The sequence below is a fragment of the Trachemys scripta genome, chromosome 2 (genome assembly GCF_013100865.1).
Source record: "Trachemys scripta elegans isolate TJP31775 chromosome 2, CAS_Tse_1.0, whole genome shotgun sequence".
In the NCBI taxonomy this organism is placed as follows: domain Eukaryota; kingdom Metazoa; phylum Chordata; order Testudines; family Emydidae; genus Trachemys; species Trachemys scripta.
The window spans coordinates 112824273-112838469 of record NC_048299.1 but is presented as its reverse complement, the minus strand read 5'-3'; the positions used below and the strand labels follow the sequence as shown (position 1 = coordinate 112838469).

General features: G+C 40.1%; 1 protein-coding gene across 1 annotated transcript in view; it reads right to left on the bottom strand.

The window, feature by feature from the left end:
• Positions 1-1743: 1743 nt before the first annotated feature.
• RECK (reversion inducing cysteine rich protein with kazal motifs) overlaps positions 1744-14197 on the bottom strand; it is a gene marked incomplete in the record, with an annotated part of 268496 nt that continues 256042 nt past the window's right edge. The window contains 2 exon segments of the mRNA XM_034761431.1: positions 1744-3169; positions 11982-12137. Of these exon segments, the coding sequence (XP_034617322.1) occupies positions 2954-3169; positions 11982-12137 (372 nt within the window).

Genomic DNA, 14197 nt, shown 5'->3' with positions numbered 1-14197 from the left:
TCATTCTCCTGAACCAAGCATTGGCGCTAACTCCAACTTTGAGCCGTAGATCTAGCTCCAGCCACAAGAAAATAATGTTTTGTGAATGTGTCAATTGAGTCATGGTGGCCCAAGAATGGGAAGGTACCACAGTTTCTCATGTTTTTCAATTTTGTCTTGTGTGGTTCCAGTTCTTTATTTGACCAAACCAGATTTCTACTGATCTTGTGATAAAAGTATCCTCAACCTGTAACTTGTCAAGCTCACCCGAAACCCATATTTACAGTCTCCAGATAATGCACTTTTTTCTTTCTCTGAAGGAGTCAAAAGTCTTGTAAGAGTCTAGAAAATCTTCCACAAAGTAGTAGTATACTTTTAAAATAATTATTTCCTTGTTTTGATCCAACAGTGTGGGGGAATAGCCTAATACCTTGTAGTTTCCTAGGAGTCTGACAGTCTATTGTTCTTCAAGATTTCAGAATCATTTTCAGCCTCAGTGAAGATGTCGTGAGATGGTATGCTGAGCTATTTACTATCTATTCAAAGATCTTCAGTATTTGCTCATCCAACACACACTTAAAAAGGTGCATTATGCAAACCATGGTTTGTGAACCTACAAATACTTGGGACTTGAATTCTGCTCTTACCAGATTGAATCTCTGGGAGTATGTTTTCTGCACTCTCTATCTCATTGAAGACTGTTTTCTTCATGAATAAAATCATACAAGTACCACACATGCTATTCCACAAGGAAAAGATGGTTTTATGGCCTCATCCAAATTATTTTTTTTAAAAGTGGTAAATAGATTTTCATATATATTATATAACTCCCCATTTTTCTGTAGACCTCATGATCTGTGTGCTGAAGCAAGATTATATAGGCTAGATATTGAAAGGTTGTTTGCTTATTTATTTGTTAACAAGTAAGGCATTCAAAGAAACCTTCCCAACTGCGTGCAGCTTTTGGTGAGAAGTCTAAAGTCCGAAGCCTTTTTAGTTCAAAATCTTGTCAAGTGGACTATGCTGTTATCAACACACTGGAAGACTCCCAGAAACAAATAGATTAACAGCATGTTCTACAAAACAATGACTGCAACAGTGGTTTGTATCAAGAGTATACTTATCTATATATTAGTCTTTCCAGTGATATCTGGTGGGCGCACTCAAGCAGATTGCCTACACGGGCATCCAATTGCCAGAAATACGTTGAAATTTGCACTGAACAAGAGGGTACTTTAATCAAAATACCCTCTTTTCACAACAGGCTGTACAAAAAAGACAAAACACTTATAAAAGCACTTGGAGGTTTCAGAGGGACATGTCAGATTATAAAATGAAGTCAATGGGACTCTGCAGGTGTAAGAGCCTGACTGTGTCAATCTGCTTTGCAGAACTCCACCCAAAAATTTTAGTTACTAGTGGGAGCTTAATTCTAGCGTTGATCTTTGTGCAAATCTCCAGACGATAGGTGGAAGATCATCTGTAGACTGAGGATTATATCTGACTAATTTTGCAGACCTGGAACACAATAACAAAACAACAAATGTGATTCAGCTCTCCCCACGAAATGAGTTTGACACGCCTGCTATAAGGGGAATGCAAAATGTTTAGACGCCAGTAGAGAGACAAAACTACTGTAAGAATTGTAACTTAGAATTTACTTACTTTGGTAAGTTTTAAAATCTAAACATAGCATAAATGTATATTTTTGCATTTAATTTTTTCTAGGAGCTATATCTGAAAGGAAACAAAAACACACTGAAATATGTGGAGGATTTTATAAAATTGCATATATATTTTTAAGTATACATGAGAAAATAAACATTCTTTTTATTAAAATAAAAAAAGCTTTGATACATTTGCACTGAAAATATTTTTTAACAGAAAATAATTGCTACAAACATGCTACAGTAACATACAAAAGGTTCAAAAAGTTTTCAGTGCCTTCTTTTAAAGTTCAATATTTTGGCAAAAAAGTTTTTCTGTATAAACTTCAAAAGTTGGCTATTATAATACTGATACAAAACACTTCATGTAGATTAAGTTAATGTGCATAAAACACAATAACTTTTAATGTATTGTTTGTATAAAATCAACATATTTAAAGTGTAAATTTCATTAGATAACATGCAAATACTGCAATATTTAAAATGGCACTTATAAATAGAGGCTTTATAATTTTGCATCCAATAAAAAAAATCAGATAGAATACATGGTATTTGCAATGTACAGAACTGTAGAAATGAATACATTTCTCCATTTCTTAACGTAAATAAGGTTCTGGCTTAGAAAATGATTGTCATTTTACAAACATGGGGCCCAATATCCTGCAAGTACTTAAGCAGGTGAGTAAAGCTACTCAAATGTGTAAGTTTGCTGGGATAGGCCCATGGCTATTTAGCTTTCTTCATAATAAAATACAAGATAATATATTCACACAAAAAAATACTCAATTCGTTTTTTGGTAAATTATTTAAGTAGCAGCAATTTTTGTTTCTTCCAAAAATTGATGTTTAAAATAGGTGCATACTTGTCATAATTCTCAATGATATACATCTGAATAACAAAAAAAAAAAACACTTTTCAAAAATCACAATATGTTTGTTCACTGCTGAAAATTTTTGTGTAACAACAACTTCCTTTTCACAGAATCACAAGTTTAAAGATTTGTACAATATTTTTAAGGTATGTGTGCATAAAGAAAATGATTTGTGTTTGAAAAATCTTTTGACTAGTGATTTTAGTGATTAATAGAGTTTTCTTTTGGATTATTTCAAATATTTTAAAATTCATTTTTAATGAAAAATGTAGTATATTAAAACCTTTTTCTGGAATTTTGTTGAACCAAACTGATATATATTTTTCTTTCTGGTTAAAATATATTTTGCTCTATTAATAGATCAGCAGTTCTGAATGTCCTTCGCAATATAGAAAAAATACAATAGGATATTTATTTTGCACATTTTCTAAGCAGTTATGTATTGTTGATTGATGCTTGCAAGGTCAATATAAGGCTCAAGAGCAGGGTCTGCAATACAGGCACAGCTTTAATAGAGGAAGAAGATATACTACAGGAAACTTGCACTTGGGATGTGATCAGTGCGGATAATGGCACATGGGATGCTAAAGTTGGGCTGTCAGAATTTATCAGCGACTCTATCTTTTCTGCTTCTTTATTGCAGGCTTCAATCTAGAAAAAAATTCCAACAGTTAGTTATTAAAATCTCTTCTCTTTATCCAGAAGATTAGTATAAACATTTAGGATGGTGAATAAAGTTTAGGATGGCAAAGCCACAAGCGAATCATACAGGTCAGCTTTTGAGAGTTTTTAAAAATTGTATTTTATGTCTCTGTCAGGTGCCTTAGTTACTTATGAATCCTACCATGGAAGCTTCATGGGGAGAAAATTATAAACCTCAAAAATGGTTCATCACAATTTTGTGATTTTTAAGGCCCAAAATCTCATCATAGACCAGAATTAGAAAGCAGGGCCTCACACCACTGGAAATCATGGGATTTCTCTCCTGGTTCACAAGGTACTGCACTGAGGTCTATGGGATTAGAGAACCCCCAGAGAACTTTAGGAGGGTTGGTGCCCCCAGGCCTGGGAACCTTAGGAGACTCAGTAACCCTCTCAAGGAAATTTTCCTTTTTCTCCTGACAAGTCTTTATAATGTTCAGGTTACATTCTGAGGCCCTCTGCACAAGGACATGGGCGAGAGACTTACTTTTCTTAATAAAGGAAAACAAACAAACCAACCTTCGTTTTTCAGAAATCCTTTTCATAAACTCACCACAGATGATGCTTCACAACATTCCAAGTTCAGAATGTAATAACTTTTGAAAATAGACTATCTTGGGGTTTTGGCAAGGGGATATCTACAGGACAAACTAAATTTTATTTTCTACAAGGTAGCAAAAAAAATTTTTTTTTTTTTGATTACTGGTAAACAACTCCAATTTTAAGGTGTTAACTTAGAAACCACTTGTCTGATTCAATTAAAATTTTATAGAAAAATTCTAAATAGTATAGTTTCAGTCCTAGTCTTCAGCCTGCCACTTTTAAAGCCAATTTATTTATTTTTTTGAGATTTTAAAGGTGGGGATGGAAGAGAAAGTTACTCACTCTGTGTAGTAACTGAAGTTCTTTGAGATGGTTGTCCCAGTGGGTGCTCCATTTTAGATGTTCTTGCACCCCCACACTTGTAATCAGAGATTTGTGGCAGCAGTGCTTGATTGGGTCAGACATGCACAGTCTCAGTCTTGCGTTGCTTCAGTTATCTAGCCCCGTGTGACCAACCCCGCCCCTTCCTTCCCCCTCCCCCGCCCCCCGTTCCTTCTCTACTGCAGAGTATGTAATGTGAAGTAGAGGGGAGGTGAGAAGGTAGTGGAGCACCCACAGGGACAACCATCTCAAATAACTTCAGTTACTGCACAGGGTGAGTAATCTTCTCTTCTTCGAGGAGTGTTCCTGTGGGTGCTCTACTTCAGGTGATTTCAGAGCAGTGCTCTTCAGTGGAAGGAAGGGGCTTCAGAGTTGAAGTCATGGTAGATGACAATACAGTAAGTCCAAATAGCACATCAGATGCTGAATGTTGTTCTAATGCATAATGTTGTGTAAATGTATGGGCTGAGGCCCAAGTTGCCACTTTATAGATGTCTATAATGAGGACATTGTTAAGAAATGCTATCGAAGCCAATAAAGCTCTGGTGAAATGTGTGTGGGTGCCCACTGGGAGGTTGAAGATGCTTTTGACGATAGCACATGGAAATCTATTTGGACAGTCTCTGTTTAGATACAGCATCTCCTTTTGATCATTTTGGGATGGAGATGAATAATTCTGGTGACTTTCGAAAAGTCTTTGTTCTGTCTATATAAAAGGCAAGTGCCTTTTGGACATCTAGGATGTGAAGTGAGGACTCTTGTCTATTCCCCTGGGGGGCTGGCTAGAAGGATGGGAGGTGAATGAGTTGGTTGAGATGGAAAGAGGAGGCAATCTTAGGTAAGAACTTGGGATGAGATAATAGGGTAACTTTATTTTTTAAGAATATCAAGTATAATGGATGTGCCAGGAGGGCCCCGAGCTCTCCCATCCATCAGGCGGACGTAAGGCGATGAGGAAGGCTACCTTCACTGAGCGGTGAAGTAGTGAGCACATTGTTAGCGGTTCAAATGGGGTTCTGGTGAGGCCCCACCATACTAAGTTAAGATCCCATGTTGGAGATAGGGTTCATATTTCAGGGTAAATGTTGAGGAGTCCTTTGAGAAAGTGCTTGGTGACTGGGTGAGCGAAAAAAAAAAATCAGTAAATGTTGCATGTTCTGGTGGAACGCTGTGATAGCTGAGAGGTGTATCCTGATTGAGCTCACGGAGAGGCCCTATATTTCTTTAGTTCTAGTATGTAGTCTAGAATTAAAGGAGAGGGAAGAATGTCCTTTACTTCATCTGAGCAGGTCATTTCAGGTCCTTGGAGCGATAGAGTAGCCACATTTTGAGATGGAGTCTTTCTAGATTTGGATGAAGGAGTTGGTCTGCATCTTGAGAGAGGAGACAGGGTACAAGAGGAAGGGTGTGCATGCTACCATTTTGAGAAGGCAACCACATTTGTCATTGCCACTTGGGGGGCTATCAGAATGACTCTGGACTTGTCCAATGTGATCTTGTGTATTACCCAGGATAGGAGAGGGATGGGAGGGAAGGCATCTAGGAGAGGAGCATCCCACATCTGATAAGAAAGGTGTTGCCCATGGAGCGAGGGCCCAAACCTGCTCTGGAGAAAAACAGAGCATTTGGCATTGTGTGCCATTGCAAAGAGGTCTATAGTTGGAAACCCCCAATCTTGGTATACGTTGTGTAGCATCCGTATGTCTAATTCCCACTCGTGGTCCTGAGAAAAGTTCCTGCTCAGTACATCTGCAGCGGTGTTTTGGCATCCTGGTAGGTAAGAGGCTGAGAGGTTGATGTTGTGACTGATGCACCAGTTCCAGAGTAGCATGGCTTCCATGCACAGGGAGTATGAGCATTCCTTCCTTGCTGGTTTATATAGAATATGCATGCAACACTGTCTGTGAGGATTTTTATGGTCTTGTTCTTGACCATATGAAGTCAAGCATATGAAGCAGGAAATGGGAGCACATGTTGCAAATGGCTCGTAGTTCCAGTAGCTTTATACGCAGGAGGGATTCAGCTGGGGACCAACAGCCCTGGATAATATGAGTGTTCAGATGTGCTCCCCAACCTAGTAGTGAGGCATCCTTTATGATCATCACTGTTGGAGGGTTCAGGACAAAGGCAGCCCTGGCCCAAACATTGTCTGGTCATGTTCACCATTGTAGGGAGTCTTTTACTGTGTTTGGTATTGTGAGGTGTTTGTTCATGCTGTGTTTGAATGGAGTGTAGGTTGTCCGGAGTCAGGCTTGCAGACACTGCACGTGTAACCTCGCATGTTTGATGATGAATGTCGTTGCAGCCAGGTGGCTCAGCAGTTGTAGGCAAGTCCTGGCCATTAGCGGAGGCCTGTTTAGTGTTGGGGAGATCAGATTGGTTAGAGTAATGAATTGCCGTCGTGGTAGAGAGGTCATAGCCTCTGGAGAATTGAGTTAGGCTCCAATGAATTCTAATTTTTGCACTAAAGTTAATGTTGATTTTTGTACATTTGTAGGCCTAGGCGTGTGAAGAGAGCTACCTTGCTTCTAGCACTCCTTGTCATGTCGATGCTTTCAGTAAGCAGTCATCGAATTATGGGAATATCATAATTCCTTGTCTGCAGAGGTAAGCCATGACCACTGCAAGAATCTTGGAGAATACTCATGGGACAGTGGATAGGCCGAAAGGCAGAATTTTCTAGTGAAAGTGATCTGCTCCTAGAGCAAATCTGTAGAATCTCTGATGTGATGGATGTACTGTTAAATGAAAGTGTGCGTCCTGGAGGTCGAGGGCCAAGAATCAGGCCCTCCTTTCTAGTGCTAGAGTTATGGTTGCCAACATGACCATCTTGAAGTGTTGGGTTTTCACAAATGTGTTGAGTCTTCATATATTGAGAATGGATCTCCACCCTCCCATTTTTTTTCTGGGTGAGGAAATAATGTGAATAGAAACCCTTCCCTCTGTGTTTTGTTGGTACCAGTTTTACAGCACCTAGATGTATGAGGTGGGTTACCTCCTGTCGCAGTAGATCTTCCTGAGAGGGGTCCCTGAAGAGGGATGGGGAGGAAAGATGGGTAGGGGGAATGGAGATAAATGGGATGGAATACTCAGGCTTGATTATATCTAGTACTCAGCTGTTGGATGTGAGGGTCTGCCAGATTGGGTAAAAAGGGTGAGAATCTCTGAATGGCTGGGAGATGAGAGGTGTTTCCAGCACTTGAAGTTGTGGGGGTCTTGGACCTTCGACCAAAGTCTCAACATTGCTGTCTTGATGGCAGTGGTTGAGACATAGAAGGCTGAGGTGGAAGCTGTCGTCTCCTCGTGGATCTCTGTTTCTGCCCTTGTTGCACATATTGTCTGTGTCATTGTGCATAAGGTGTAGACTGGAATCTTTGTGAGGCATAATACTTGCCCTCCTTTTTCTTGTTCCTAGGCATGTAGATGCCCAGGGACTTTAACATCCCCCTTGAGTCTTTGAGTGTGTGGAGAGATTAATCTGCTTTGGCTGCAAACAATTTAGGACCTTCAAACGGGAGATCCTTGACCATCAATTGTACCTCTCTGGGGAACCCAGAGAGATGCAACCAAGATGCTCACCTCATCACTATTGCTGTGGCTACAGACTACATTGTGGTGTCTGCAGAGTGCAATGCAGCCTGCAATGCTGTTCTGGCAAGATGATGTCCTTCAGAGATTATGGTCCTGCACTGTTCTCTTTTCTCTTCTGGAATGAATTCAATATATTCTGACAACTTTGAGTAGTTTGAGTGGTCATATTTGACAAGTAATGCCTCGTAATTGGTAATCCTGAGGTGTAACGTTGCCAAGGAGTAGGTCTTACAATCGGAGAGATCTAGTCTCTTCCAATCTCTGTCATATGGTGTGTGTTTTGGGGGGGTGTTATTCTCTGCCCTGTTCATTTACTGGATCCACCACCAAAGAGTTGGGTGTGAGAAGAGGAACTCCATTTCCTTCACTAGCACATAATATTTGTTGTCAGACCTCTTGCATGTAGATGGGATTGTTGTTGGGGTCTGCCAAATCGATTTTGTGGGTGTCATAATCACGTCATTCATCAGTAGAGTGATTTTTGGAAGAGGCTGAGGTCTGTAGGATATCTAATAGTTTATGTTGTTATTCCTGGACTTCTTCCAGTGGAGATATCCAATGAGCCCATCATTCTTTAAAAAGGTCCTGAAATTGTTTCAAGTCATTCCCATGTTGGGAGGTGGGGGCATGATGGTGTCATCAGGGGAAGATGACAAAAAATTGGCTGCTGGTATCACCTTCTGGTCCAAAATCTCTTCCTCCTCTTTGGCCACATCTTCTGGGAGCTCAGAGGGTCACCGGTACCGAAGGTGAGGGTGAACAACGTGCGCTCTCCCTGGGTGGGCTGGAAGGTTTGTGGTGTTGTGGGGGGTATGTCACCCATGGGATCCAGTAAGGCCCCTGAGGTTGAAAAGGCATCGGTGGCATCCCATGGGTGTCCATACCACTTTTGACCTTTGGGCCCAGTATAATAGCCCCTGTTCGGTGGTGGATCTGATCTGGTAGGTACACAGATGGGAGAGGAATAGTGAGAGGAGTTTATTTCTCCTTCATCCTCGTCTTTCTCGTCGCTTGATAATGGAGGAGCAGATCTAGATGGAGTGGTGAGACGGGTGACGTTGGTACCGAGAACAGGAGTTTCCGGCATCGAGGTCCTTCTAGCATAGGAATTGCTGCAGTGCTAGTAATATTGGTACCATTGAAGATGGAATGGTCGATACAGATTGCTTTGGTACAGCTATGAGTGTTGGTGCATGCACTGAGTATGTTATGCCGGCAGCAGATGGCGCCATGAGGTCTGCAGTGGTGCCGAGCTGCTCAGTGCCAAATGTTTCGTCTGCTCTAATGGTGCTGAGGCAGAGGGTTTCGATTTCCCCTTGCTGCCCTTGTCTGACCTAGCCCGCTTAGGTTCTTTTGCTCTTATGGTACCCACGGTACTGGAGGGTCCCACTACTTCGACAGTAAAGATACCAATGGAGTTTGCTGGTTTGGGGAACACGATTTCTTGGCAGATTTCTGAGCTGCAGAAGTTGGAGCCCAGTTTTTGGCCACCTTCTTGGCCAAGTGGTCTTTCGGGTGAGCCGATAAGGAAGTGCCTCTGTCAGCAGTCGGGGACCTATGTTCGGGGGGGGGAGTGGGGGGGAGTGTCTGTGATTTGGGCTCAAATGCTATCCGGAGAGACCTCTCCACCATGAGGAATTTGAATGGTAAGTCTCTCGCCTTCCTGGTTTGGGCTTTTAGATTGTGACAATGCAAGCACTTTTGAGGGATGTGTGTCTTGCCAAGACAGCGAACACACTGCGAGTGCCCGTCTGACACCAGGACAGAAAGGGTGCAGGTGAGGCAGCATTTAAAACCTGGGGAACTGGGCATGAACCTCATAAAAGTGTTCCCCCCCACCCCCAAGGGGAAAACTAATTATTCTAACCTACTAATGGCTAACAACAGAAACTTAATCTTCTAGTCTGAGAGAAAAAAGTTTTTTTTTAAAGGAAGAAAAAAAATTAAACAGGAAAGGAAAGTTAGCTATAATCCAACAAGAACAAAATCTAAATTGTGAAAAAAAACCTATTCTAATAAAAGTAGGCAGAGAGGTGCTGCTAAGTGCTCTGACTCAAGCTAAAGGCAGTAGAGAAGGAACTGAGGGGGGTTTGCCACACGGTGCTAAATAACCACCTGAAGCGGTGCGAGACAGGGACCGCGCATGTACCCAACCATGCACTGCTACCACAAATCTCCTATTACAAGCACAGGGGCGCAAGAACACCTAAAGTGGAGCACCACGCGGACACTCCTCGAAGAAGAAATTGGATTTATAATGGAAATTTAGCTGCAGCATTAACTAAGGAATGTAAAAAACACTCCATGGTCAGTAAAAGTAGATAAATTCAACAGAACGCTAGCAATTCTAGGTATCTTGATAGATGAGGCTAGACAACACGGCTTTGACGTAAAGCCAAATCCAGTCAGAGTGTAAATTAATGTATCTTCAATGCAACTGATCAAATTCTGTCCACTTAGAACAGACTTAACTCTTGCCCATACAGGAAGCAAAACTGAATACACAAAATGAGTTTGGGAAAATAAAAAGGAAATTGGAATCAGACTTTCCTAAACCAAACAATTTGAGGAAATGAAATTGCCCGAATAATATTTGTGTTGTAGAACGAGCAGAAAATGTGGATTCCAGTCTGCTGCTTCTTACCTACTCCCCCCATTTTTTATTTTAAAGATTGACCTTCATTTTAAAATAATGCATGTTAATACACAAGTTAAGAGCATCAAATTGGTCAGCATGAATCCTAAACCCTGAGGGAACTTCATTATAAAAATGTGCTGTCACCAGGGCAGGGAAAGGCGCTTAACAAAAATACAGGGGTTTTTTGGACTTGCAGAAACCTAACCAAAAGAATGTCAGAATAAAGCAAGAGTTCTAGGAAAAAGAAATGCAATACATATTTGAAGCTTTTTTTTAATTGTAGTAGTTCTGAGTTGCTCCAAGCAAAATAGTATAATGGCTTTTGTGTGGGTTTACTAATCCACATATAGAGTTTAGGGTTGCCAGCTGTGTGTGTGTGTGTGTATGTCTTTGCTAGCACAAAGTAGGTGTGTCACACCATTATTATGCTGGGGAAACACACTGTGACTTGATGTCCTTTAACATATTCTGAAAAGTATTTGGGGACTTTGTAGCACACTGATAGCTAGTTTTGTAAGAGAGAGGATCCCCCTCTCAAAACTGTGATGGTCCCAGAAATATAGGAGCAGATATTTAGCTGGTATGGTTCCATTGAAGCTATGAGAATTTCCAGCAGCTGAGGTGGCAGCCTAATCCATATCTATATGTAACAGAGACAGACAATGGTATAACCCATTCATACACACCCAGGTGCATTTTTTAAGTAACAGACCAACGGCTCGATACTAAAAACATATACTCCAAAGCACATTTATTAAATGCATGACAGTCACTCTTCTAAATATATTTTTTCTTTTTGAAATTTTAAATGAAAAATCTTTTGTATTTTACTCAATTGATCTATCTGCTATGCAATATAATTCACAGAAGGCTAAAGTATTGAATTTTATATTATTTTATTGCATTTGATTTATTTAAAATTACAAAATACCACAAACTCCAGCAAAATGGAGCAGTGTAAAGTTTGTAGTATTTTCTCTTCCATGTGCTGTAGTCTGCTGTGTGCTCCAGCATACTCCGCTAGCATCCACAGCTAGAGCGGGATGAAATTTTTCAAACTTTTTTTGCTGAAAAATTCACACTTGGGTCAACCAAAACACTGCATGAATTCATGTCAAATTTGCCAAATTGTTTCAGCCATAAAAGAAAAAGAATTCCAAAAGTCAAAATGAAACATTTTGATTTATTAATTCAAAATGACTTTTAAAAATTTTGCTTCAATTTTATTTAAAAAAAATTACTAAATGAAACATTTTGCTTGACCTGAAATTAACTTTATTTTTGATTCAGCACCAAACTGAAATATTGGTTATTTGAACAGCTATATTCAGAACCTCTTACAAAAACAGTAAGTGTTAAACACATCCACTTTATCCTTATAATAGAAACGCTTAGGCACAAATCACCAGAGAAGTCTCAGAACAGTCATCCTCCAGTAAAAAACAATGAGACTCAATTCCATTTTATTCTTGCCATCTTTCACTGTAGCTTTTCAAGTGTAAGTTGAAAGTAAAAATAAATGGTACATAGCACAGATTGTAAATATGACAACCTGTATTGAAATAAAATGGAACTGTATTGACTAACGAAAATAATAATAAATTCTACCTGCAATGGTTTGGGGTTTTGATCAACGGGTATGATGAGAATCACAATTTCAGATTCTATGCTTAAGTATCCGAACACGTCACATTGTGGCACTGAAACATGTAGACGGATTTTTTGAAGTACTTCAAGTACAGTTATTGGCTTTTTATTGGTTACCTGGAAAAAAGATTGAGTACTTTATTATGCATGCAAAATGAAATTACATTTGTCCTCTTCAGAGTTGTAAATAATAAGGTTATGTCATACTAGAAAAGTTGTTTGAACATACTCTATTTTAAACCAAATTATCAAACCCAGTCTATATAAGCAACGAATAAGCTTTAAGTGAAGGGAAAGAGAACACTTACTTATCTTCCAGTAACTGTAGTTCTTCAAGATGTGGTGTCCATATATATTTCGCTATTGGGGCACATGTGCCCCATGTGCTTGCGACCAGAATCTTCTGGCTACACTGTCCACTGAGCCTGTGCATGCACCTCACTTAGTGTCCTTGTACTTCTGTACTGAGGGCATAAAGGGTGGTGCAGGCCAACCACCACTCATTTTCTTCAACACTGTTGTAGTGGGGAAGAAGGGCAGGTCATGGAATACATTTGGACAACACATCTCAAAGAACTCCAGTTACTGTAGAGACAAAGAAACATGCTTACAGAGTCCATCAGACAGGTGAAGCAGGTCTATGTGTCACTGCTGTCTCAGCCAAGATGGAGCAATCAGGATTATCCTTCCCCTGTCCTGACATATATTCCTCACCACCTTCTAAATTAATGGAAAGGGAGGGAAGAATACAGAAGGCCCTCTCCCTAATGCAACACAAAAGCATCCAATATGGACTGACTGTCCCTTCCCACTCTTGAACAGATGAGATGATACTTTTTGTTTAACCTGGTTGTAGTCAGGTCTACATCAGGTCAGCCCCAGATGGAGAAAATCTCTTGTGCCACTTGATACTTCAGGGATTACTCATGCACATGAGAACTGTCTCTGATAAGCCAATCTGCCAACATATTGCTCTTCCCTGCTAGATGCCCGAATAGATATTGTGAAGAATGCAACAGTCCCATAGACTGACTGCCTCAGCACACACCAGGGAAGAATGGGCACTTTTGTTTGTTGAAGTAATACATAATGGTTGTATTGTCTGTTGATACCTGAACAACCTCTCTCTTTATGTGAGGAAGAAAATATCTGACAGCCTCATGAATGGCTCTTAATTTAAAAACATTTATATGCAAATTCTTTTCTTGAGATGCCCGGTGGCCCTGAACTGTGAGCAAACCCTGCTGAGCTTCCCATCCATTGTCTGATGTGTCGGAGGTTATTGTGACAGATGGCAAAGGGGGTTTGAACAAAACACCTCTGAGAACATTTTAACTATCTATCCACCACATGAACAAATTTAGAATGTCCTGAGGCATGGTGACTGACATCTGAACACTGTCCAGATTCAGTTTGTAAACCTGAGCTATACAGTGCTGCGCTGACCTCATTCTGAGGCATGCAAATAGAACAACGTAAGTAGTCACTGCATAAAAACCATCAGACCCAAAAAGAAAATCAGTTTCTGGAGCTGATAGTGTCATATATCTAAAGCGCATTGCTCTCTTCAGAAACCCTTTTTTCTGGGAGGAAAGCTCTTCCTGCTACTGAGTCCAATACAGAACCTATTAAATTAATTCTTTGAGTCAGGCAAAGATTTTACTTTTTGACATTCAGAAGCAGTCCCAAATCCATAACGAGGGAGGTTATAAATGTAAACTAGATCTTTGCATGAAGACTTTAGCAGCCAAATTGTCTAAATCTGGGTAAACAAAGAGAGCCTATAAGGCACTATTAGAAAGGCCAAAATGGCAGAACCTTGTACTGGAACTGTGTTTGTGCCAACACAACACAAAGGTACTTCTGATGAGCTGGCTGGATAGAAATATTTAAGTATGTATTGAGAGTTGTGAACTTATTCATAACTGAAATCAAGGGCTAATACAGAGGCTAGAGTTTGCATTCAAAACTGAAATTCCTTGATGAACCTATTTAGTTTGTTTAAATCTAAAATTGGACAGAACCCACCCCCAATCTTTCTTCTGAACCGGGAAATATCTTCAATAAAACCCCGATCCCTCTCCACAGATGTTCAGGTTTCTCTTCCACAGCACCTTTTAGGAGAAATTTCTGAACTTCTGATAGGATAACCTTGTGAGAAGGTTCTATGAAAAGAG